Raw genomic sequence first — 25,544 nt, forward strand, 5'->3', positions numbered from 1 at the left:
GCTGGAGTCCCTGACATCGGTGGCAGAGGCAAGGACCTTGAACAAACTCCGGTCCATTATGAACAACGTCCACCACCCTCTACACGACACCACAGTCAGGCAGAGAAGCTCGTTCAGTGACAGGGTGCTGTTTTTGTCCTGCTCCACGGACAGGTTGAGGAGGTCATTTGTCTCTCAGGACATAAGACTCTACAGTGCCTCCCTGTGAGGAAACAACCGGACATTGGTCATTGCTGCCAGTACTGTAAAAAAGTCTTCTTATGTCCTACAATAATACTCTAGAGTCGGAATTTCCAAGTAATTCAATGAGTGCCCTATGAAGGGTTAAATAAGTTATTATTACTACAGCAGGTAGTCAGCCACTGTTTGCTTGTCAGGGTGACTATAGGATCTATCCAAGGATACTGATACTATTGCTTTGTCACTATTAAACACAAGAAATTACAGATAAGGACTAAATGAAAAATCATGTAGTACCACAACAAGCCACAAGATGGCAGCATCGGTCCAGCACTGTTTCAGCCACTGACAATAACAAGGCCACATATAGGAAATTACCATAAACCAGCAAAAACAATGGTTAAAGTTTCCGGTTAGAGTTGGAGGAGTTTATTTTTTGCTAAAAATACTTAAAAATAAATAAATAAATAAGCATGTTATATGGGATAGGCTCCAGCCCCTTCCCCCGTGACCCTTTACATGAATGAATGAATGTTATATTATATAGAATTTGTTAATTAGGTGCATACGAGTATAAAATAACACAGTATATGTAGTCAGACATCAGATTATGACTTTTTAAGGTGAATTAAGCCAGCCTTACTGTTTCGTAGCTGAGCAGCACCTTCATGTACTTATTGCACTGCATTGTGGGACGTCACTCGACACAATCAGTCAGAAGAAAAACATGATATTTTTATTTCGATACGGACTGTTTTTATTTCGTTTTGTCTCAAGTTTTACCTTCGTCGGATAAAACATCAACAGATATTAGGATGAAGGTAAAGGGTCCAAACCAACGTCCAAACTTCTTCATTATACATTATACTCTTCCTGTTAACCAGGGGTCTACAACGTTTTCCAGACCAAGGACCCCCAGACTGATGGAGAGATGGAGTGGGGACCCCCTACTTATGTATATGTGTATTTAAATTTAAGGAAAAAAAACTTTCATGACGGAGTTTGCATGTTCTCCCTGTGTCTGCGTGGGTTCTCTCCAGGTATTCCAGCTTCCTCCCATCATCCAAAGACATGGTCATTAGGTTAACTGGTGATTCTAAATTGGCCGTAGGTGTGAGTGTGAATGGTTGTCTGTCTCTCTGTGTTAGCCCTGAGATAGCCTGACGACCTGTCCAGGGTGTACCCCCGCCTCTCGCCCGATGACAGCTGGGATAGGCTCCAGCAGACCCCGCGACCCTTAACAGGAATAAGCGGGTACAGAAGATGAATGAATGAATGAACTTTCACGACCCCCCCTGCAGTACCTCCACGGATCCCATAGGGGTCAGATGCTATTCGTAATTTCTCCACAGAAATTACACAGTTGTTGACATTTTAATGACAAAAAAAAGCGAGAATCCCAGTCGTGAACTCTGCTACAATAAAGCTTTTTTATTTTTCTGTATGTACAAATACACAAAAATATGACAATACATATTTTCCTTTGGAAATCCATCACACTGTTAACCTTTAATATTTATAACATTGAGCGTCTGGGTACATTTAAGATGGTGATAAATTAAAAATATGAAGAAAGTCTCTCCTGATTGAAGAAGTCTCTACAGTAGTAAAAAAAAAAAAAAAGATAAAACAACACTTTTAAAAGGTATATTTTCAGTGGGAGTCAATGGGTTCGGGACTGACTGTCACACTCAGCAAAGTTTTCAAGAAATTTTTAAACACTGAATAACACCAGCCTCATTACAGACAGTATGTACTGACTACTATCAGTGTTTTCGCGGACGTGCAGCGGTTTGTTGTTCTTTGACCAGCTGTTCCTCTCCGACTCCACATCCTCCTTTCAGCGAGCTCCACATCCATATACTCTGCCTCAAAATGTTAAGGACGTCCATCATAAACAAGACCAGGTCAGAGGTTAGTAGGTCAATCTACAGACCCCAGATGATGATAACAGCTAACTCCGGACTCAACGGGGAATAGCACTAGCTTACGATAACAAAATATTGGTGAAATGAACGAGTTTCGCAGCAGATAATGCGTTATTTAGAGGCTGCGTTTCGGTGCCCCAGTCACTCCCACTATATGGATATACGCGGATCTAAATATCTTCCGAATGACTCCAAATGACACCAAAGTTATATGGGTGAGTAAACGATGGTGTTTTATGCCAGAAATAAGGTCCAGGTTGTAAAAAAACGGTAGTTCCCCTTTAAGCGTCTAGGTATATTTAAGGTGGTGATAAATTAAAAATATGCATTTTAAATAACTTGAAGAGGCTGGTCGTATTCTAAAGACCAACAATTGGGACTAATTGCCTAAGTCCTGTATTTTATCACTTGTGCACGTTATTAATCTAAATGTTCTCCCAGAAGAAAGTCTCTACAGTGGTAAAAAAAAAAAAAAAGAAGATAAAATGACATTTTGAAATGTGTATTTTCAGTAGGAGTCAATGGGTTCGGGACTGACTGTCACACTCTGCAAAGTTTACAAAAAATTGTTGAACACTGAATAACACCAGCCTCATCTTTTAAAGGGAGGAACAGTCTCATTACACACAGTATGTATTGACTACTATCAGTGAAGACGGCTCTTAACTGTGACACATACACAAGAAAAAAAAGGCTTGCAGCGTTTACTCTACATACTAACCCGCACTGTACAGCTTCTTCATTTGACTTGTGGTTTAAGTGCATTGCAGCCGGTCCTAGAGACAGTAAGGCAACACAGTGTAAATACTAAAGCAGCTCACTGAGAGGAAACTCCCGCCGCCGCTCTCGGCTCTTCACCTCTCCTGTCTAGAAACTGAAGGTTGATCGGCGTAGCGGGGCAGAGCAGCGTCCTGGTCACCGGCTTCACTGTTTTCCCAGAAGGATCGGGCCTCACCTCAAAGTGCTTTATCACCTTTAGGAGAAAGAATATGGTTAAAGGAGGGATTAAAATCTGAATTTATGTGAGGCACAAGAGCGGAGACTGCTCGCTAGCTAGCTGACTGAATAATATTTGTGGTTTCTGGCTTACGTGATACAGCCTGAAGTTGTTAGGCAACTTAATGTTATTTACTCGTCCAAATGCCAAAACTAACAATACAAGAGCAGGCTGCTCCGTGAATAGTCTGGGAAGTTACTGCAGGTCAACAGCGCTTTCTGAATAAAGCTAAAAAAAAACGTTTGATTCCCTGGAAGTGAAAGCAGAGGCGGTTTGGTTCAGTGGGCTGAAAACCGCTGGTCCGGTTGTAAACAAGGTAATAAACAGCAATGAAGAAAAGCAAAACCTTCAGATTAAAGTGGTTTTAGTTAAGTGGAAAATTTGAAGATTTTAATTTAAATAAATACACAGATCTGCAATAACATTGTGACCACTGACAGGAGAAGTAAATAACATTGACCATCTTGTGACAATTCAGTGTTCTGCTGGGAAACTTTTGGACCTGGCATTCATTCATGCAGATGTTACTTAGGGTGTATTCACACCTGCCTTGTTTAGTTCGATTAAAACGAACTCAAGTTCGTTTCCTTGCTTGGTTCGGACCTTTTTGATGGTGTGAATACAATCACTCGAACTCTGGTGCGGACCAAACAAGCGGACCGAGACCCAGCTGAGGAGGTGGTCTCGGAGCGGTTCCTACCGAACCCTGGTGCGGTTCCTTTATGGTGTGAAAGCAGCCCGACCTCGATCCGACCCAAGTTGCAAAAATCTACCTTTTTGGATTTGACGAGCTCCCGTAGTTTTCGCGCATCTATCAAGAAGCGTCTGTGTGTCTGTCTGTCTGTGGCACGCATATCTCGCGAACCGTTGGCCCGATTGATTTGAAACTGGGCAGGTGTCTCGCTACGGGCACGAAGATGTGCACTGCTAAGTTTGACGTTGTTTGGATAAGAAATGTAAAATATATCGGTAAAATAGATTTTCTCCGCTCTAATATTTCCAGTTGCCTGATGACAGTTCTAAATTATTGCGCTGGCTCAAACGCTAGATGGTAACCATGGCAACGGAGACTCAACGTTATTTTACAGTTTACAGACAAAACATGAGTGATTTGATCATCTATCTATAAATCAAGAATTTCTTTTAACTTATTTGGTGAGTTTGTGTCTGTCTGTCTGTCTGTCTGTGGCACGCTGATTTGAAACTGGGCAGGTGTCTTTGTGGGGAGGAGACATGGGTCACGACAATGGTCACAACTGAAAAATCTTCTTCAGCTCCCACTATAGGAATACATACTTCCGACGGGCACTGCACTAGTTATGGGAAATGTAGGATAGCCCAGTGACACACACAACAGAGAGAGACACGTGAAGCAAACAAACGCAGGTAGGTTAGGTAGAGATGAGCCGTGGCTTAACCGAGCTCTGAGGAGACACGCTGCCTCCTAGATATCTGGGCAGATGTCCAGATATCTCAAATGCTGGAGAAAACACATAAAAATGCAGAAGTATATAAGATTTTTAGTAAACAAATGAGAGAGAGGGGATTCCAGCGCTCAGTTTATAAACCATATTGCTAGCATAATAACAAGTAGACCTACAGTACGCAAAGTCTCCATTGTAGCCTATTTACGTGGGACATTTGGCTTCCTTCTTTACCCCGCCTATACGTTTACCAGCCAATGGCTGAACGACCTTAGCACATGTGTTTTTGTTTATAAATTCTGGTCCGGTTGCAATTAATCACAGTGTGAAAGCGAACCGCACTAAAAAAAAAAAAAGAAAAAAAAAATTGGTCCGGACCAAAGCAAGTGAACTAACGGACCTTCCTGGTGTGAATACGCCCTTAGATATGTAGCACCCACCTAGACCAGACCAGGCACCCCCCACCCCATAGCGATGACACTCCTTGATGGCAGCAGCCATCCCCCAGCAGGAAGCATGAGGAACAGCACAAGGTGTTGACCTGGCCTCCAAATTCACTAGATCCCAAACTGATCAAGTATCTGTGGGATGATCCACAGAGGCCCCTCCCCTCAACTCATAGGACCCAAAGGCCCCCCACTAACAACATCCTGTAGCCAGACACCACAGGACACCCTCAGAAGGCCCATGTCCATTCTCTGATGATTCAACTGTTTTGGAGGCACAAGTGAGACCTACACAATATTAGGATGGTGGTCATAATGTTATGCCTTATTGGTGTATTTTCATTACTAGAAAATTGGGTTATGCTAACGTGAGGAAACATCACTGCAGATGACTCACACTTAAGACATTTAACCTGTTTCAACTCCTCCCCTCTGGAAGGCGCTACATGTTAAACTCTACATGTTAAAACAACAACACGCAGGAACAGCTTCTTCCTTCACGACGTCACTCTGATGAATGACAGTCAGACAGAAACAACCCCCTCCAACAGCAAATATATACATGTATATGTATATGTATTCATCTTTAACATGTAATGTACAGTCCTGTCCTCACCATCTGTACATATCCTCCTTTCCTCTTTCTCTGTGTAACTACACCAAGAGCAATGTGTGGGTCAGATTTCTTGTATGTGTGTAGTGCTAGGATATTACTGCTGCAGCTTCACGCGAAAAACTATTAACTGGGAAAAAAATACGAGCTGGCTTTTATTACGAAGCAGTTACAAGATGATATAATGTGTTTGTCTGAGAGCTTTGCACTTAGCGCTATCGACCTTTTCTGGGATTCTCTGGCAGCGGATCAGCTTTGAAATATTTCATGGAGTAATGGGAGAAGAAGAAGAAGAAGCAGCTAAAGTGATCTGTTAGATGAAGAGCTGCACACCTCCAACTTCTTTCACTGTGTCCTGCGTTCATGCCGTGTGCAGAATAAAATCAGAACGCAGTTGCTCACAGAATCATGGAAAAAGGTAAAAAAAATATGACTTCTTTACTAAAATGAAAATATCTTGTGGTGCTTATTGCACAATTCTGTGACTTGTAGTATCTGAACTTAATTAAAGGGGAACTACTTTTTTACAACCTGGACTTTATTTCTGGCATAAAATACCGTCGTTTACTCACCCATATAACTTTTGTGTAATTTGTATTCCTTCAGGAGATATTTAGATCTGCGTATATTCATATAATGGGAGTGACTGGGGCACCGAAAACTTGTTCATTTCACCAATATTTTGTTATGATACGCTAGTGCTATTCACCGTTGAGTCCGGAGTTACCTGTTATCATCATCCGGGGTCTGTAGATTGAACTACTAACTTCTGACCTGGATGATGTCATCTCAGGCGCTCAGAGATGACATCATCCAGGTCAGAAGACATCATCTGGGGTCTGTAGGTCAATCTACAGACCCCGGATGATGATAACAGGTAAGTCCGGACTCAACGGTGAATAGCACTAGCGTATCATACCAAAATATTGGTGAAATGAACGAGTTTTGCGACAGATAATGCGTTATTTAGAGGCTGCGTTTCGGTGCCCCAGTCACTCTCACTATATGGATATATGCAAATCTAAATATCTCCTGAAGGAATACAAATTACACAAAAGTTATATGGGTGAGTAAACGACCATATTTTATGCCAGAAATAAGGTCCAGGTGTCCCCTTTAATTTCTCAAATATCAACTTGAGAAATAAAAAAAAAATAAAAAAAGATGTTAAAAGTACATAAAGATCAACAGAAAATTGACATGTTTAAACAGATTTTCTCACCCTGGACAGGAGGAGGTACATCTCAAGCTCAGCCACCCGTCGACCGAGACACGCCCTGATCCCAAAACCGAAGGGCACTGACCCGAACGGGTGATTCTTGGACTTGTCGTCTGTTCCCCTGAGCCAGCGCTCTGGGAGGAAGGTGTGCGGGTCGGGGAAAACGTCCTCGTCGTAGGACACGGCGTAGTGGCAGAGGTGGAAGAGAGTCTGCGAGAGAAAGACCACAATGAGATGCCGCTGCGCTATACCTGAACCCTGACAGCAGGTGTTATCTCTGGTCCTACCCTTTTGGGGAAGAGGTGTCCTCCCACCACGATTTCATTTTCGACAGTGACGCGCGCGTTTCCTGGTACCACTGGATACATCCTGACCACACAAAACACAGTAAGCAGTCAACACACATTTCTTCTATTTGTTCAGTGACTATTTAATTAATTATTGCACCACCTGCAAAACACTAGCAATGTCATGAAAATGAAGCACAGTTCTGAAACATACAGTATTATATCATATGTGCAGTGTTTTCTGTTCCTGTTCCTGACCGTAGCGTTTCTCTGATGACGGCCTTCAGATACGGCATGTGGGTGACGTCGCTGCTGTCTGGCACCTTGTCCCCGGGGCAGACTCCTATCACTTCCTTGTATAACTGTTCTTGGATCTCTGGCTCCTTCGCCAGGTGGTACAGACACCACGAGATGGTGTTGGAGGTCTGACGAGAGGAAAGGCAAGCTGTTGTGTTCTGTTGCTTGATATGAATTTATTATAGTTCATGAACGAGACCAGGCCTCACGTTGTTCTAGTTCCTGTGTTAACTTGTAAAAATAATTCACTCTGTGTCTGAGGAACATATTCATCTCCACATTTGACCTTACTCATCCCTTCCCTTCGACCCTTCTCAGCTCTATCACTTTGACCCCTCTCATCCCTTCATTTCAACAACTCTTATCACTTCCCTTCAGCCACTTTCACTCATTCGTTTCAACCCTGCTCATCCCTTCATTTCAACCTCTCTCATCCCTTCACTTCTACCCCTCTCATCCTTTCACTTCAACCCCTCTCATCCTTTCACTTCAACCCCTCTCATCCTTTCACTTTAACCCTTCTCATCCTTTCACTTCAACCCTTCTCATCCTTTCATTTAGACCCCTCTCATCCTTTCACTTCAACCCTTCTCATCCTTTCACTTCAACCCTTCTCATCCTTTCACTTCAACCCTGCTCATCCCTTCATTTTAACCTCTCTCATCCCTTCACTTTAACCCTTCTCATCCTTTCACTTCAACCCTTCTCATCCTTTCATTTAGACCCTTCTCATCCTTTCACTTCAACCCTTCTCATCCTTTCATTTAGACCCCTCTCATCCTTTCACTTTAACCCTTCTCATCCTTTCACTTCAACCCTTCTCATCCCTTCACTTCAACCCTTCTCATCTTTTCACTTCTACTCTTCTCATCCTTTCACTTCAACCCTTCTCATCCTTTCACTTCAACCCTTCTCATCCCTTTACTTCAACCCTTCTCATCCTTTCACTTCTACTCTTCTCATCCTTTAATTTAGACCACTCTCATCCTTTCACTTTAACCATTCTCATCCCTTCACTTCAACCATTCTCATCCTTTCACTTCTACTCTTCTCATCCTTTCGTTTAGACCACTCTCATCCTTTCACTTCCAGTCTTCTCATCCTTTCACTTCTACTCTTCTCATCCTTTCATTTAGACCACTCTCATCCTTTCACTTCAACCCTTCTCATCCTTTCACTTCAACCCTGCTCATCCCTTCATTTTAACCTCTCTCATCCCTTCACTTTAACCCTTCTCATCCTTTCACTTCTACCCTTCTCATCCTTTCATTTAGACCCCTCTCATCATTTCACTTCAACCCTTCTCATCCTTTCACTTCTACTCTTCTCATCCTTTCATTTAGACCACTCTCATCCTTTCACTTCTAGTCATCTCACCCCTTCACTTCTGCCCCTCTCATCCTTTCACTTCTGCTCTACTCATCCTTTCACTTCAAACCTTCTCATCCCTTCACTTCAACCCCTCTCATTTCTTACCAGTTGGTCTTTATATTTATATTTTTTTGCTTTTGTTTCTGTATAAGAGGAAGATATTTGTCTCGCCTTATTAACTACGTTAATGCATTGTGCATGCGTTGCTGACAAGATATAAATTCTTTAAGACAAGAAATGACTGAAGTGAAGGTAAAGGTTGACGCGGTTGAAGGTGAGGTAAATACTCACCGTGTCCACTCCTGCCAGGAGGAGCTCGGTGATGCTGCCCAGGATCTCTGGGAGCGTCATCTGATCGCTGAGCAGCAGATGTGTGAGATACGCTCCCTCCACGTCCCGGTCCAGGTGCACATTCTCCTGAATCTCCTCCATTTTCTTCTTCACCAAATCCTCAGCTATGAGATAGAAAAGAAAAAAAATTAAATCCCTCTCATTAATTGAACACTTTTGCCCACTAGATGGGGAAGTAGAGACGCTGCGAGGGATCTGGTCAAGCGATGACGTGGAAGTAGGACAGCAGCACCCACGCGATGGACTTTGTCCTTTGAGAGAACCAACGCAATCTGTTGACTTTCCAATTGTTTGATAGTACAACCTGAGCTCTGGTAGTCCTGTTGGACTAAAATAACTAAAGGGAAGTGCCAGAAAACGCACTGACCCATAAAATCGTATGATCCATTATAAGAAACTGACCAATGTATCTCAGCTTCTTTCAGTTTTATGATGTTATTTTAGTGTATAAGTATATTTGAAGATAATTTACTTCTAGTTCTTGTAAATTTGCACATATGCAAATCATGTAAAATGTTTTGCTTGTATTATTTTAATTTTAAATTAATTTTAAATGTATTTTAATTTTTAAATTATTTTAAAATTATTTTTAAATGTATTTTAATTTTTAAATTATTTTAAAATTATTTTTAAATTAATTTTTATTAATTTTTTAAACTACTTTTATTTATTTATTAATTAATTTTAGTAACTATTTTACAGCTATTTTTCTTTTTACTAGTGAGTTTTTTTATTTGTGTACAACTGAGCTACTGTGACCGAGCAATTTCCCTTGTGGATTGATAAAATCTAAATCTGTATGGCCTTATTTCTTTATCATGATAACGTCCAAAATATTTGTACATCAAGAGATAACAGTCACTTTAATCTAATCTTGGAGGCAGCATACTTGACCTTTTCCTCTTTTTAATGACTGATAACTAATGTTATATACAGTATGTTCAATTCAGTTCTCCAATAACAAGAAAAAAAAGGCAGCGGTGCAAAGGAAAAACTTCCTTTGAACAGGAAGAAACTTTGAGAAAAACCCAGATTTTATAGGGGGAGATGGGAAAAAAAGAGGGAGGGAAGATAAATACAAAAAAAAAGAATTTACAAGAGATACTGAACACTGGGACTATGTGGAAAGAAGCTCCCTGTTCTCTTTCTTCTTGTTCCCTGTACCTTATCCGATATGACTCAGTGTCTATTCAAACATCCAGCAGCTCAGCAGGAGCACACAAAGACTCATGTGGCACCACTGCTTTGAAGGCGTTTGCATTTCGGCTCTGGTCACATTAGATGACTTAGCAGAGCCAGAAGTGACCACATTAGGACGAGAGGGAGCAGTCCCAACCAGCCCCGGCGCACCTCCAAGCGATCCCCGCTCTGAGGATTAACTCAAGTATGACGTTGTTCACAAAAGGAGAAAGCAGATTTAGTGACTAATTATTTCATGAGAAAAATGTGATGATTTTAAGCGACTTCAGACCTGGTGGCTACGTGTCTTAATGTACAGCTTATGGGGCAAACTGAGAAGCCCCAAATGTCCAAACACACCTAAAGTAACATTACAGAAGACAAAAAGACCTAAGATTAATAAAATATAATAATTAATTGATTAACTCACCTAACATTTTAAATATTTGAAAAGCCATATGTTAATCATCTTAAAGTCGAAGTTTCTGTATATGAAATTGAATCCTATGACAACGTTGTATTTTAAAGTCCTCTGAGCTCTAGTTTTATAATAAATACATATTTAGGCATTTAATATTAATGATATTAGGGAACTTTTGGTGCATCCATATGCAAAGTGGTTTTACTTTGCAGTTTTTTGCCTACATATGGAATTAACATATGCATCTTGTATAGGCTATTTTTTGCTGCAACCAGATATTATTTATAAAAGGGGAAGTACTTTTTTTTACAACCTTGACCTTATTTCTGGCATAAAATAATAAATAAAACTTTGGTGCTGCTCACCGACTTTGAAGAGATGATCCCAGGTTGCGACAAACTGTTTCCAGAAGGGCAGGTAGGGCCAGACGGACTGAGGGAAGATTATGACGACGTGGGAGAGCCGGAACATCTCCCCCACGGAGAAGATGAACTTTTGGGTTTCCTCCGGCACCACCTCGTTGATGCAGCCCATTCGCGTCTCGAACAGCACCGAGCAGATTCCTGCGTTTCGAAATAAAAGGGTTGGAAGTTAATGAGTTCAGAGGAGGATTGTACTCCTTACAGCCTGAAACTATTCACTATACTGTATACAGACAATATTCAAAACCCAAACAAAAGTAGTATTCAAAAGTTTGTGGACAAGCGTGACCGTGTATTACATGTGTCATTGTTCATGTCTTACATCATAATTTAAAAAGAGGCACAGTGTCATGGTGGTTAGCACTGATGCCTCACAGCAAGAAGGTTCTGGGTTTGAATCCATGGGCTGACTGGGGCCTTTCTGTGTGGAGTTTGCATGTTCTCCCTGTGTCTGCATGGGTTCTCTCCGGGTACTCCAGCTTCCTCCCAGCGTCCAAAGACATGCTCGTTATTTGTGATTCTAAGTTGGTGTCTAGATAGGTGTGAGTGTGAATGGTTGTCTGTCTCTCTGCGATAGACTGGCGACCTGTCCAGGGCACACCCCGCCTCTCACCCACTGACAGCCGGGGATAGGCTTCAGCCCCCCTCCAGCGGCCCTTCACAGGACAAGCAGTTACAGAAGACGAGATGGATGACTGTGCCATGGCTGCTCAGCTTTTTATTACTATTATTATTCTTTTTAAGCCTGCAGGCAGTTTTCTTTTCTAGCCCTTCTCGTCCAGTGCCTGAACTTGTTTGATTGCATTCAGCCGCAAGAGAACACGTGGCAATAACAGTGATGTTCAGACTTGAAAGAGTGTCGCCTAAAAACAAAGAAGAGGGAAAAAATGTCCTAAAGCAAAAGTATGTGAGCATGTGCGGTCGTGTAAACTATGTGTGTCATTTTTTTATGTGCAATTAAGTAATAAAATTTGTTACTGTAGCAGACAGAGAGCAGATAAGCAGAAAAGACGGTCACAACGGGATCAATACCTGAGGCTACAGCCAGCAACTGGTTAGCATAGTCTGGTACAAAGCCAGGTAACCGCCTGGCATTTAAACCACATTTAAAAACACAAATAGTTGGTTTTGCAGCTCAGTTTGGGTACTGATTAAACTAATAAGATTACATATTGGTAATCAGTGGCAGACGTGTTTTGTTCCCTTTAGGCAGAGATAGTCGCTGGTTTGTGGCTTTATATTTGTGGCACAAGAAGGCAAATGAGCACATTCACAGAAACACCTCAGTGCTAGTGCAATGAGTCTTTAGAAGTGCTGAAGAAATGTTAAAACGTTAAGTGAAATACAAAGCTGAAAATAACCCCGGTCAAAGGTGACAAAACCTCCCTGTGGGATCGCATACGGTGATCACAGTTTATCTCACGGTATCTAATCAGCCGTCAAGGCCAAAAAGACTGAATGACAGCGCACAAGGTCACTAGATGATACACACACAAGAGGTCTGTAGTGGGTGAAAGAGTCAAGGACAAGTGTAATGAGGTCAACGGTTTCCCTTCGGGGAATGTGTTTCACATTTAACTCGTAATACAATAAATGAAACAGCTAATTGATGTTGCTTTTAATCTTGTCTGTTTTGTCACCTCCTACATTTTTGAATGAGACATGATTGACGGATCTATTTTGTGAAGTTTGGCAGAAATACACACCGATCAGCCATAACATTATGACCGACAGGAGAAGTTAATAACGTTGACCATCTTGTGACAATACAATGTTCTGCTGGGAAACTTTTGGACTTGGCATTCATATGGACGTAGACATGTAGCACCCACCTAGACCAGACCAGGCACCCCCACCCCATAGCAGTGACGCTCCTCAATGGCAGCAGCCATCCCCAGCAGGATGCACACACACAAAAATGGTTTAGGAACAACTCAAAAAAACATGAAGAACAGCACAAGGTGTTGACCTGGCCTCCAAATTCCCTAGGTCCCAAACTGATCAAGTATCTGTGGGATGATCCACGGAGGTCCCTCCCCTCAAAAGCCCCCCACTAACAACATTCTGTTGACAGACACCACAGGACACCCTCAGAAGGCCCATGTCCATTCACTGATGAGTCACAACTGTTTTGGACGCACAAGGGAGACCTACACAATATTAGGAAGATGGTCGTAATGTTATGCCTGATCGTGTATTCCTTACTTGTTGAATACCCTAGGCCCTTAAATATCTTCTCAATAAACCATAATCTTCTAGCTCTAGTTATCAAGTCAACGTGCCATTTCTTTGTTCTCAGCTGACCTTCAAAAGCAAACTTGTAGAGCTCGCCGGTCAGGTCGTTGACCATAACCCCCCCTCCGCTGGTCTCCCTCAGCCGGGCCAACCTCTCGATGAAGTCCGTCACCACCTCGTTGATGCAGTCAGAGTAGGAGGAGACGTGCTTGGGCTTCAGCATCCGAGGGTTCAAGATGCTGCGGATGCGCTGCCACTTGGCCCCGAACCTGCAAACCGAGATTAAAGTGAGGAGATGATCATCCAGGTGGAAAGACATCACATCATGTAACCTTATACTCCAATTGAGAATGACTGGAACCGCACTCAGTTGGATGACTTAATAATTTTGTTTGTTCCCTGAGGTTGTGGTTGATGACATGATACCAACATCTAAATTTAAACTTCTTACTGAAGGGATACGCCTGATAATAGTACATGTGTCAGCAGAGAGCAGTGAATTAATCATACTAACAAGTATTATCTGTGTATCCAAAGCTTTTATCTTAAAAATGTTTCAGATATAACTGAATGTATGTTACGAAGCTGTTTGGACATTGTAGGGGCTCAAACGTGCATTGCAAGTACAAAGCACACACTAACTTAATAACCATAATAGCCTCACTGGCCCTCAAATAGATGACTTCCATCTGATAATTAGATTGCTCTGGATGTTAACCAGTGCTTTAAGGGATGCTTCATAAATCTCCAAAGCTTTATCAAGGCTTCAGTCGGCCAAGTGCTTTGTACGTATTTTTTTTTGTTCCTTTCCTCTTTTTATACTCTGAAAACCAATGTTGTTCAGTTCAACATATAGTTGGCCACAGCCGATCCTTCCTGCCCCCGCTCCACCTGCGGCTGGTTCACCTGACGCTCATCAACTCATCAACCCCTGGTATCTTTTGCCGTCATTATGGTAGATTCAGGCTGAAGTCCTAGTATCAACACTATCTAGAGAAAACCTCTGTTCTTCTTCTGTTCAGATTGTTCTCCGCCTGTCTCCAACCACTCCGCCGATCTGTCCATTCCGCAGACTGAACCCTCGATCAGCTGAGGACATCAAATCTGCCTCCATTCCCTGAATTCCCCTGAAGCGCCACCACCACCGGCGCATTCTTATGCCTGCAGCGACTTGTTTTAGAGTTCTTTTGAATGTCCTTCCCCGCCTCTGTCAATCTAAGGCGAAATCAAACAGAGATAGAGTGCGCTACGACATCGCCAGCTGGTAAATGAACTGTGGACGCTGTGGAATGCACATTGAGAATTAGGCTACCAGGACAACCCAGTTACGGCCTTTTTACTCCCCCGAGTTTCCCAGGACATTATTTCTTTGTTGAGGTGCAGTGAAAGGGCAGTAACACTGAAAGAGTTGGACTGAAACCCAAACTCTTCTCCATTAGCAGAAGAGTTAGGAGAGCAGCGACAGTTAGAGTGACTCTAAATTCTCTAAATCTTTCACTGTACCTACAGTTTAATATTTTAGGTCGGACTTGAAAAAGATGTGTACCTATACTAGAAACTAAACATGTTTCCTAATGTTTGCAGTGTGAGTCAGCTAAAAAAGTAAGAGGGTGTCACTTACTCTGTCAAGGGTCCGTGGGCCTGGTTCCTGACCTCTCTGTACATCCTCCAGTGGGGCATGTCTGTTCGGAGCGGGTGTCTCCCCTCCTGCCTCAAAACCTGCTCGATCAGACCGGCACTGGCCACGTTCACCACCGTCATAGGACCGAAGGTAGACTTCCACAGGGGACCGTAGATCTTTTTGTGTTCGATCTAATAATGGGAGTTAGTGTGATTTGTTTATTGGGTTATTATTGAATCTTCAATGTGCTAAAAGGTTGAAGAAGGGATATTTAGTTATTCAGATGTGAAACTCACATGTGTAACATATCAATAAGGCTACAGGCTTAAAGGGTCAGACACTGAAAATGTTATTTCTGTAGCTGTCAGTGAAGTTCTACTGATAAAAACACACATAAATGCACAACTACAGATATGTTAGCTATATTTAAAGGGCCAGTGTGTTGGATTTAGAGCCACCTAGTGGTGGGATTGCAGATTGCGACTTTCCCTATTGCGTAGGAGAAATCTCTGGTTGCTGTCGCTTCAGTGAATAAACATTAAAGTCCATCTCTGGAGCACGTGTTTGGTTTGTCTGTTCTGTTCTACAATAGAAACATGGAGGACTGGTCCCCTCTACAGATAAAAAGGGCTCATTCTAAGCTAACAAAAAAAACTGGTTGACACTAGGTGATTATTCACTAATTAAAAAATAATAATATTATTGCAAATAGAGTCCCCTAAATCCTACAGATTGGATTTTAAGTGAGCATTCTGCAATGTTCTGGAGATGCTGACACACATACCGTATAAAATCCAGGCTCAATCCACCCAAATTATAAAGAAAACTAGATCTCACTTATCTAAAACGAAGTTCATCTCTACCACTTTGTCTGTTTGTATCACCAGTAAACATAACCGCACACCTGTGGAGCTAGGATGCATTTAAAGGGCCAGTGTACGGGATTTAGTGCCACCTAGTGGTAAAGAGGCGATCTGCGACCGTAAAGTGCAACCACATGATTATCCCGCTTTTACCTCCTCCCTTCCCAAGTGGCTGCTTTAACGTATTAACACAAAAGTCCCTCTCTAGAGCCAGTGCTTGGTTTGTTTGAGCTCTCTTGCTAAGAGCCTTTTTAATCCAACATAATAGACCTTTAACTGGGCGTGTTTTGTAGAAAATAGCTAGTAGCCTACTCATCAGCATAAATAAAGAATTAATGCAGTTTAGGTAGCTGGCTCATTCTGACATGAAGATAATTGCAAATAAGTGGCAACAGGTTTGTACAGAGGGTTTGTTTTCGTTTTAATTGCAGCCAGACCTGTTGCAGACACCTGTTGTGCCACTGACATCCTGTTTCCTGTTGCATACGCTACACTATAGCCCGGTATTTTACGTTACCGCCGGGGAAAGAAGCACTCTTTCACGATTGTCGTGGAGTTCAAGGGTAGTGAGGAGACTTTCCTTTCAAGAAACAATGTCCCACCACCTTCACTTTGGCATGCCAGTGAGGAATGTAGAATATCCTGTTTCAAGCTTCTTCTTTTTTTTTAAATCCCAAGTTGTTTTAAAAGTGGGATCATATACACCCAAACACTCACTGAATTGATAAATATCAGAGTTTAATATGTGTGAACTGAGACTAAAACAGAATCCAGGGTGAAGGGTGTGCCATAGTTCAGATGAAAAACAAACGACGACGGAGATTCCTCGACCTCCTCTCATACTCACTTGTATTTCATGCATCTTTGGAAAATACCCCTTCATAAAGAGCCAATTTAGGGTAGTCAAAAAACTGGGTCCTCCCAAATCGTCCATCGTCTTCAGTTTGTTGACACCCATCGCGGCGCTGGATGAGGCAGCGTCTCGCCGGTGGATGCCCTTCAGTGAACCCAGCGCCGCCGTCCGTTTCTGGATCCCCTCATACTGCTGGCAGTTCACTCGCAGCCCGGCGCTCGCCGCAAGAGATTTCCTCCACATTTTATCCGTCTGCTTTCCTACTGCAGTGAGAGGAGTCCGCACAGGCGTCAACAATCGCCCACCCTCCTCGTCCGACTCTCCGGCTGGCGAGGCTGAGAAGAGAAGAGCAGATCCGTCTGTTTGCAAGGGAGAGAGCGCAGCAGGTCTCTTATCCCGTCCTTTGAGCCAAGCGTGGACTTCGATACTGTCATAAAGATACAGAGAGCTCAGCTGGCACGAACACAAATAATACAATATAAATTAAAACAAAAACAAAAAAAACAGGACAATTTTATGCGTGGCGCCTGGTGCATGGGGATCAGCCCCGAGACTGACACGCTCTTCAGTGTGTCAGTGATGTGTAACATAACATATATTAACCTCATGTGCAAACACTTCAGAGTGAGTGAGTACCTTGAAAACCCTGCACGCCAGTGTACACAATGATGACACAGCCAAACAGTGCTCACATCAAGTATTGATCTAATTTAGGGTTGTTGTTTTTTTCTTTGTTCAATGATAAATTATTGATCAAATTGTATTCTGTTGTATCCTCGCTTTACCTTTTGTTCCTGGATGTATCAGTGTGTGTGTAGGTGTGTGTGTGTGTGTGTGTGTGTGTGTCTGCTGCTTCTGGAGAAACCCTAAATCACTTTATTTCATTTCTGCGAACATGAAACGGCACAAACATGAAGCTGCAGTCAGATGTCGATTCTCAGCTTTCACTTACACCGATCATAACATTATGACCACCTTCCTAATATTGTGTAGGTCTCCCTTGTGCCTTCAAAACTGTTGTGACTCATCAGAGAATGGACATGGGCCTTCTGAGGGGTGTCCTGTGGCTACAGGATGTTGTTAGTGCGGCCTTTGGGTCTTATGGGTCGAGGGGAGGGGCCTCTGTGCATCATCCCCACAGATACTTGATCAGTTTGGGGATCTAGTGAATTTGGAGGCCAGGTAACGAAGCGCTCATATTTTTCCAGCTAATAGCTTTTCATGTGAAGCTGCAGCAGTAATGTTGTGTTTGCATTAGCGACAATCTACCGGCTCTGGTCCGATGATGACTCTGCATCCTGTGATGGCCGCCTGTTGCTGTCTGTTTTCCAGATATCCAGATATCTTTTAATAGAGATCTGTAGTTACACAGGAATAGAGTTCATAGGTTAGAAAAAGGAGGATATGTGCAGATGGTGAGGACAGGACTGTACATTATAGGTTAAAGATGAGTATATACGGTATATACATATACATGTATATATTTGCTGTTGGAGGGGTTTGTTTCTGCCTGACTGTCATTCATCAGAGTGACGCCGTGAAAGGAGAAGCTGTTCCTGCGTCTTGTTGTTTTAACATGTAGAGTTTAACATGTAGGGCCTTCTGTAGGGAGGAGTTGAAACAGGTTAAATGTCTTAAGTGTGATTCACCTGCAGTGAATCTCACCTGTCTAACAGTAGCACAACCCCATTTTTCTAGTAATGAAAATACACCAGACAGGCATAACATTATGACCACCTTCCTGATATTGTGTAGGTCTCCCTTGAGCCTCCAAAACAGTTGTGACTCATCAGAGAATGGACATGGGCCTTTTGAGGGTGTCCTGTGGTGTCTGGCAACAGAATGTTGTTAGTGGGGGGGGTCTTTGAGGGGAGGGGCCTCTATGGATCATCCCACAGATACTTGATCAGTTTGGGATCTAGTGAATTTGGAGGCCAGGTCAACACCTTGTGATGTTTTCTAAAGCGTTTTTTTTTTTGTTGTTCCATAAGTGTTTTTGTGTGTGTCTTTGTCAGGCTCCATCCTGCTGGGGATGGATGCTGCCATCAAGGAGTGTCATTGCTATGGGGTGGGGGTGCCTGGTCTGGTCTGGTCTAGGTGGGTGCTACATGTCTAAGTAACATCCACATGAATGAATGCCAGGTCCAAAAGTTTCCCAGCAGAACATTGAGTTGTCAGAAGATGGTCAATGTTATTTACTTCTCCTGTCAGTGGTTTTAATGTTGTGACTGATCAGTGTAACTAGGTGACAACACTATTATATAGCAGCCACATCCTTTTTTTTGTTGTTGCGAGTGTGTGAAAGGTGTTAGTCAACTCTAGGTCTTTTTTGTGCAAAAGATGAATAAAGACTTCCATATCCTCCTCTGTGGTTTTCTGCACTGAGTCTTGCAAGTTGTACCTCCTTCAGTTTTGTTATGGTGTTAGAATAGAAATTAGCCTCACCTTGTATAACGTTGCTAATTAATCAAGTTGCAGTTTAAAAACACACCAAGCTGGAATAATACAAAATCAAGCACAAGAAACAATTAAAATCTTTATTTTTCTACAAAGAAACGACTCTTAAAGAATGTACAAATGACTCTCGGGGGGGTCACATTTCTCCTTAAGCCTAAATGCATATTTAACTTTTCAAATTCATCGACGCATGTTGTCATTCTGTCACTGCATTCGGTCAGTACGGATGCCAAAACAACGCTGGAACACAAAAACAGCAGCTTCCCCCGTGTGTTGCAATTGGGCTTAAGACAAAACAACAGACGGGCCTTTGTTTTAACTGGCTGAGGAAAATAACCAAAGGCACACGAAGTTCTTTTAAGACTCACACCGAGGTGCAGTGTCATTGACAGCTCAAACTAACCTGCACTTCCCGATTGCTTTGATATTAAAATATATATAAAATATAAGCAATTCACCATTGGTCGAGTATACTTAGAAATATAAATAATCAGATTCAAGTATTGCAGGTTTAAAGCTACAAAGCACGACTCTAAACGAGTCAACTGAGTACTAGTGCACTACTTCGCCGGAAATCAGACCAACTTAAATATGAAATTATCCTCAATTTAGAGACATTTTTACTTCTTAAAGCTGCAATAATCAACATTTGATATTAATGAACAGGCAACTAGACGCAATGCAAAAATCTCATCTGCAGTTTTCTGCCACAAAACTGCAGACAGACAAAATTTCTGGGCTAATCTCTGGAGTTGGTGAAGACCAAAACAGAGCAAAAAGGAGAGTGAACATCAGTGTTGCATTCTTCGTGTAGCAACAACTGAACGCTAATTTTGATCTAAGGTGCCAAAATATCTATGTTAAAGTTTACAGCTTGTTCTGCGGCCCTTAAAGCGACCAAAAGGAATTTAATTAATGCAGCTTTAAATGATAGTTTGACGTTCTGCTGCTGATAATCCAAAGCAAAAAGCTCGACAATTAAACCTTAGGATACCTTTAATATTTCGTCTAGTAAGACAAAAAGCATAAAACTGTCATATCAGCGTGGCTCACCCTAAAAATATTTCCGTTATGGCAGTTTAAAGTCTTCAATCGAAAACCAATAACTACAAATGAACTGAAACTCAAGCAGATATCTGACCTAAGGCACAACTAAGGTTGCTAACGCTGCTGAAATGCAGAAACAAAAGGTGGTGGCGGCGGTTTAAGACGACCGACTGACGGACAGAAACATTCATCCACGCGACGTGAACGCCTCTCTGCCTCTAACGTTTTCTTAGAGCCACCGCGTGAAAGCATCCAGTGAGACACATCACAAATAGTTTGTCATATTTTACCGCCTCTCTTACGCGAACATTACCACATCCCTCTGAACTAAGGCATCTCTTCAAGATAGTCTTCACACACACACAAAAAAAAAAAAAAGCAATGAACATAAGGTTTGGTGGCAGAAAAGCAACACATTAGATTTACAAGGAGAACTGTGGATTTGTAGAGACGACACTTTGACGTTAAATGAAGTCAGTGACTGGCTGCCTCAGTCCTCACTGAAAACCCTCCTCGTTCACTGGCAGACAGACGTCTTCATAATGTCTCAGTCACTTTCGCTGCCAGATTCACTCAGCTGCAGGTCATTCTCTGCAACACAAGTAGGTGGAAACACAAAAAAGGTCTGGTTAGAACTTGCGTGTTTATGGTCAGTTTTGTTTTAGCAGACTCATTCACATCTCATTGTTACGACAGAGTTAAAATAAAAAAAAAAAGGCGGCGAATTATGTGCGAGAAAAGGAAGTGCTGCAGCTACTAGCTAACAGCAGGGCAAGAACACAACATTTCTGATGCAACAATCGCACGCAGTGGACTCTCCAGATCTCTGAATAGTGCTATTGTTGCTTGTCGTTTAGGCCGATCCAACACACACACGATGATGTGTTTGATAAGCAACGCAAGCTTACTCAGCTTACTGAGAGGCTCTGTGTCGTCTCATGGCGGCGGCGGCGGCGGTGTCAATGCCCGACAGAGAGAGAATGTGGGTTCACGCAATGCCAAACGCAATCCCTTGCAGGCTGGATATCTCATTCATCCTGCTCTGCAATGGTCGCTCAACAAAGCTTGTTCAGTGACTGTTTTTCCAACATTTTTCAATAAACCTCAACTCCCCACAAATACTTTAGAAGTGATGAGTGGCAAAACATTTTCAAGAAACTCTACAAGTCCAGTTGCCCTTGTTTCAGCTTGTTTTTTGGATACACGGTGACTCAGATGAACCTTCACAGTGGAGTGGGTACCATAAACTGACGTTACATTGATCCACTGTGCCATCTTGTGGTAGAAAATGTTATTACAAGACTCAAAACAAGATTAAATGTCAGGTTGAGCGACGAGAGTGACGCCATGAAAACGAGTTTGGATCAACTTCTATGTAAAAACAAGTCAATACAAGCTCCACGGGGCGGCTACTCACTGAGCGTGTTCATGAGTCCTCCTCCACTCTCCTGGTGGCGACTGCTGCTGGTGTTGGTGCTGGTGGTGATGATGGGCATGCTGGGGTTGGCCGGTGCCGGGGGCGCCACGGCAGCAGTCCGCTCGTCCTCTGAATCGCTGCTGGAGCTGTCGTCGCTGCTGGAGGACGACGAGCTGTTCGAGTCTGAGGAGCTGTCGCCGCTGCTCATCTGATCCATGACCCGGGCCTCCGCCAGCAACTCTGTACACAGCGGGGAACACGACCAAACAAAGGTTTAGCAACGTGTGGTAGTTGTCCCCGTTTAAGGGGGACGTGTCCTCAGCAAACCAAATGCCGTCCAGGTGCAAAGATGCTGTCAATATAGACGAAGACACCGTGTTACCTCTCTCGATGTCGTCCATCGGGGAGGCCGGGGAAGTCTTCTCCTTGGGGGGAGAACTCTTGGAGCTGGATGAGGTCTTGTTGCTGCTGCTGCTGCTGCTGCTGCTCTTCATCTGCTGGCTCAGGCGACTGGTCTGTTGGTCCAGGCGAGAATGAATCTTACTGCTGCCCTCAGCCCTGAAAAGTGCAAAATAAACAGGATAAGTAAGGACGTAACGACTAAATTCTAAAACTTTAGGGTGATAAAACGTTGAGACACATCTCAGTCAAGTTGAAAGACAAAGGTAAGGGCTTGCAAATCATGTCAGGTGCTTTTGTTTTGACTCCATCAACCCACCTGGTCTTCTTCACAGCTATGTTGCTGTTGAGTTTTTCCAGTCGGTACTCTCCCGTGTCATGGTTCACGATGAGGATGCACTCTTTCATGTAAGGCCTCTTGGATCCCTTGAAGACTGTTACCGGAGCGCTTGAACCCTAAAAAAACAGCAAAATGGCAACAGAGGTAGCCAGAATTTATAAATACTTTAATAAGTCTTGTTCTTCCAGAAGGTTTCCTTATGTTTACTTAAAAGTAAATGTCACAAATCTTTTGTTGTAAACCTCCTGCTAGACCCAAAATATGAACCAAAGCTCCTCAATTGTAGCTGAGGCCTTGAGTCACACATCTCTGTCAGGGAGAAGCTGTGAAGCACCAAAAAAAACTCACCTCTAAATTGGGTAAAGTAATAGTGACTTGTTCTCCTTTGCCCACTTCAAGCTCCCCTTCACATGCTGTGTCAATGGATGCTGGTTTGAAGTCATCTGTGGCAAAAAAAAAAAGGCAATAAAATCAAGTATTTACGCATTTAAAAAAAAAAAAACATTTAAATAGATTATATGTGCAATATTGATAATATACAATCTCTACATTTGCATTTAATCCGAAATACATTGTTGTTTTTCCTGTAGTTCTTCACCGGTGCCACCAGGTGGTGCCATTGTACAGATTGACGCAATGCTAACGCTAGCTAACATTTTGACAACTGGAGGCATCAATTGTGTGTAATATACGAGGCTAACTAACATATAAACATCACCAATCGATGTCTTACTAAAACGTGCAAGCAGCAGGTGGATATTAATGAACTGACGAGGCGGCTGAAATAGCGTACATGTCAAGCAGCTGCCTTCGGCTTTTTAGCTAACGAGCTAACTAGCATGCTACTGTTAGCCACCGTAAAAGCCAACAGATTCAAAGTCCCACTTACATCGCACTGTGTGGCACTTTTAGGGTGTTTCTCAAAGGTCTCTCCCAATTTCAGGACATGTTCTTGATTGTCAAAGTTGGAGAAGGCTGTCCCATTCATTCTTGGAGTTTCATGAGCCGTAAACTTAAGTTTCCGCTGTTCTTTTTTACCCGTTAACCATGTACGGCAGAGAGAGCTCCGACGGATTGGCACCGCGAGGTCCCGCCTCCTTGGCTGAGTGTTCTCTGCTGTGATTGGTCGAGTGTCAGCTTCCGGTTTCTGATTGCCTCATGGCCTGTCAATCAAGATTTTGCAATGACAGGGCAGCTTCAGTGAAACTGTCACATGGTTTCTTGACTCTAACCAGCATTTAAGTCGTGTTTATTTTTATTTATCTATTTTATTCTTAGACACGTGCTGTTTAATATTAATTATATTTAATATTTAATCTCCAATATGTTTTATATTATTAATGCTTACAGAATATTGTGGATATTCACAGACTGGACAGACTGTAAACAAGTATGGATGCTACATAATTTATTATTAAATTTACATGTCTGGTGCAGTGATATGTTGATTCAGGTCACGATGAGTTTCTCAAAAAGGCTCGGTGTAAGAAGGCGCAGGATAAATTGACGTTTAAAAAGGGAACAAATGAAATCAGAAATTATTCAACATGATAAGAAGTATGGGAATTGTTTTGTTGTGTCTTGTGCATTATATCCGATGTTATACTCTTTTGTATGTCTTAAGTAATGAGATTTGTCATTTTAATTTCATCAGTAATTAAAACTAATTGCTTTGTGTTTCTTTAATTCTTATTTCATATCAGCATTTGTGGCAAATATTTGCATCTTAGCCCTCAGATCCCAAGATTGATCCTCTATCTGATTATCACTGGGCTGGACAGTAAACCTAATTACTGAATCGTCTAGAATGGCTCAGTGTGGAGGTCCTGAACGTCCGGCAATGAGGCTAATGAACTGTTGCAGTAGCACTTAACCGACTGCAGGTCCGCAGGCTGCAGGGGCTTTGAGCTCCGTAAACCTCGCGTCGGTGAAAATAATCTCTTTTCCTTTCTTTAAACTGTTAATGATTCCTAAGCCTTAAATTCCTGCCCTGCCTCCGCTTTACGGAGGCCATATGCTCGGCTGCCTTCGAACATTAAAGGATCAACATCTAAGAGGAATGTGGAGATTGCACAAGCTTGTTACCACGGACTGGTCACAAATTCTACATAAGGAAAGTGCTTGTATGTGTGTCTTGAATGAGGGGTCCAGAGTGGAAGAGTGGTTGTTTAGGAGAAGCAAATAAACACCTGGAACGAGAGGCAACATCAGAGGAATCGCAGGTCTGAAATTATCCACCTTTGGGACCTTGAGGTTGTATAAAGTGATGATTTCCAAGACAAATTTGGGTACAAATAGTCTCAAAAGGGGACTGATCGACATAATTATGACTTTATATCATCCTTTAAAGTTGACGGCAGTTTGAAACTCGACCGAGACGGATTTTAAAAAGACAGGAATCCTGTTTCATTGTATCCCATGTGGAGGGGGAAAAAAAAGAAGGCCCAGCATAGGTCTGTCTCCATGGATGGAGGTAAACAGAGGCTGTCCTCTGGTGATATCAGTTACTGTGGGGGTTGCCCCCTGGACTCTGGGAGGTAAGGTTTACTGTTTCCAAGCAACTATCCACAAGTTCACAATAGAGAGCTCCCAGGTTGTAAGTGGGAAAGGAGGCGACAACACCAAGTCTGCAAGGGGCAAAGTGCTCAGGCAATGCAAAGTAGTAGAACCGTATTATTAATGTGTCATTGATACATATGTGCAACCTGGTCTGCACATGTTTCTAGAAACTACAGCTCGATATAAGCCTGATACAGGAAGCTGGGGAAACATTTGCAGACAATATTGTCTAAAAAACAAAAAAAATATATGTCAAACTGAATGAATCGGAGTGAATAATCCATCTTCTGAGAGTCATTTGAAACGCAAACAACTTAAATACATCCATGCCGAGCGCCCATGCCAGTTTTTAATGACTATTTCAAGACACTTTATGGAACATTAATACTGTAATAAAAGAAAACGACACACAAGACACACAAGACACACAATCAGTCTTCTCCCTTTTGAGTTTCAGTTCCCAGTGAAAAGAGAAAAGCAATGAACAGGACAAAGGAAAAAGTGCAAAGACAATGTTTAGCTTGTGGATAATGTGCAAATATGTGTTCTTGATTTTCCTTAAAGACAAATTTGTCTTAAGGCAAGTTTAATCTGTCTTAGACTTTAACCTGCCTTGAA

The 25,544-nt window shown here is 42.4% G+C and overlaps 2 protein-coding genes across 2 annotated transcripts; both read right to left on the reverse strand.

The window, feature by feature from the left end:
* Positions 1-1,602: 1,602 nt before the first annotated feature.
* Positions 1,603-17,234, reverse strand: cyp27a3 (cytochrome P450 family 27 subfamily A member 3). Its single transcript, XM_084545477.1, has 9 exons — positions 16,702-17,234; positions 14,992-15,182; positions 13,440-13,639; positions 11,079-11,276; positions 9,054-9,217; positions 7,353-7,519; positions 7,095-7,176; positions 6,811-7,017; positions 1,603-3,081 (listed from the first exon to the last, which is right to left on the reverse strand). The coding sequence occupies exons 1-9, from the start codon at positions 16,948-16,950 to the stop codon at positions 2,926-2,928; spliced, it is 1,614 nt and encodes a 537-aa protein (XP_084401603.1). The 5' UTR covers positions 16,951-17,234; the 3' UTR covers positions 1,603-2,925.
* Positions 17,235-19,240: 2,006 nt separating this feature from the next.
* eaf2 (ELL associated factor 2) lies at positions 19,241-23,441 on the reverse strand. The gene is given in 7 exon segments (XM_084544854.1): positions 19,241-20,802; positions 21,629-21,868; positions 22,011-22,186; positions 22,347-22,483; positions 22,716-22,810; positions 23,257-23,274; positions 23,277-23,441. Coding segments are annotated over 7 exon segments (789 nt in total). The 5' UTR covers positions 23,356-23,441; the 3' UTR covers positions 19,241-20,758.
* Between the last annotated feature and the right edge of the window lie 2,103 nt (positions 23,442-25,544).

The sequence above is a fragment of the Chelon labrosus genome, assembly GCF_963514085.1.
Source record: "Chelon labrosus genome assembly, chromosome: 5".
NCBI lineage: Eukaryota > Metazoa > Chordata > Actinopteri > Mugiliformes > Mugilidae > Chelon > Chelon labrosus.

Bases quoted from the DNA above. Each gene is read 5' to 3' on its own strand.
- cyp27a3 (XM_084545477.1), bottom strand. From the start codon at position 16,950: ATGTGGAGGAAATCTCTTGCGGCGAGCGCCGGGCTGCGAGTGAACTGC. The intron at 13,640-14,991 runs GTAAGTGACACC...CTCGGTTTGCAG, and splicing joins GCCCACGGACCCTTGACAGA to GTTCGGGGCCAAGTGGCAGC. The intron at 7,520-9,053 runs GTGAGTATTTAC...TCCTCTCGTCAG, and splicing joins TCCTGGCAGGAGTGGACACG to ACCTCCAACACCATCTCGTG.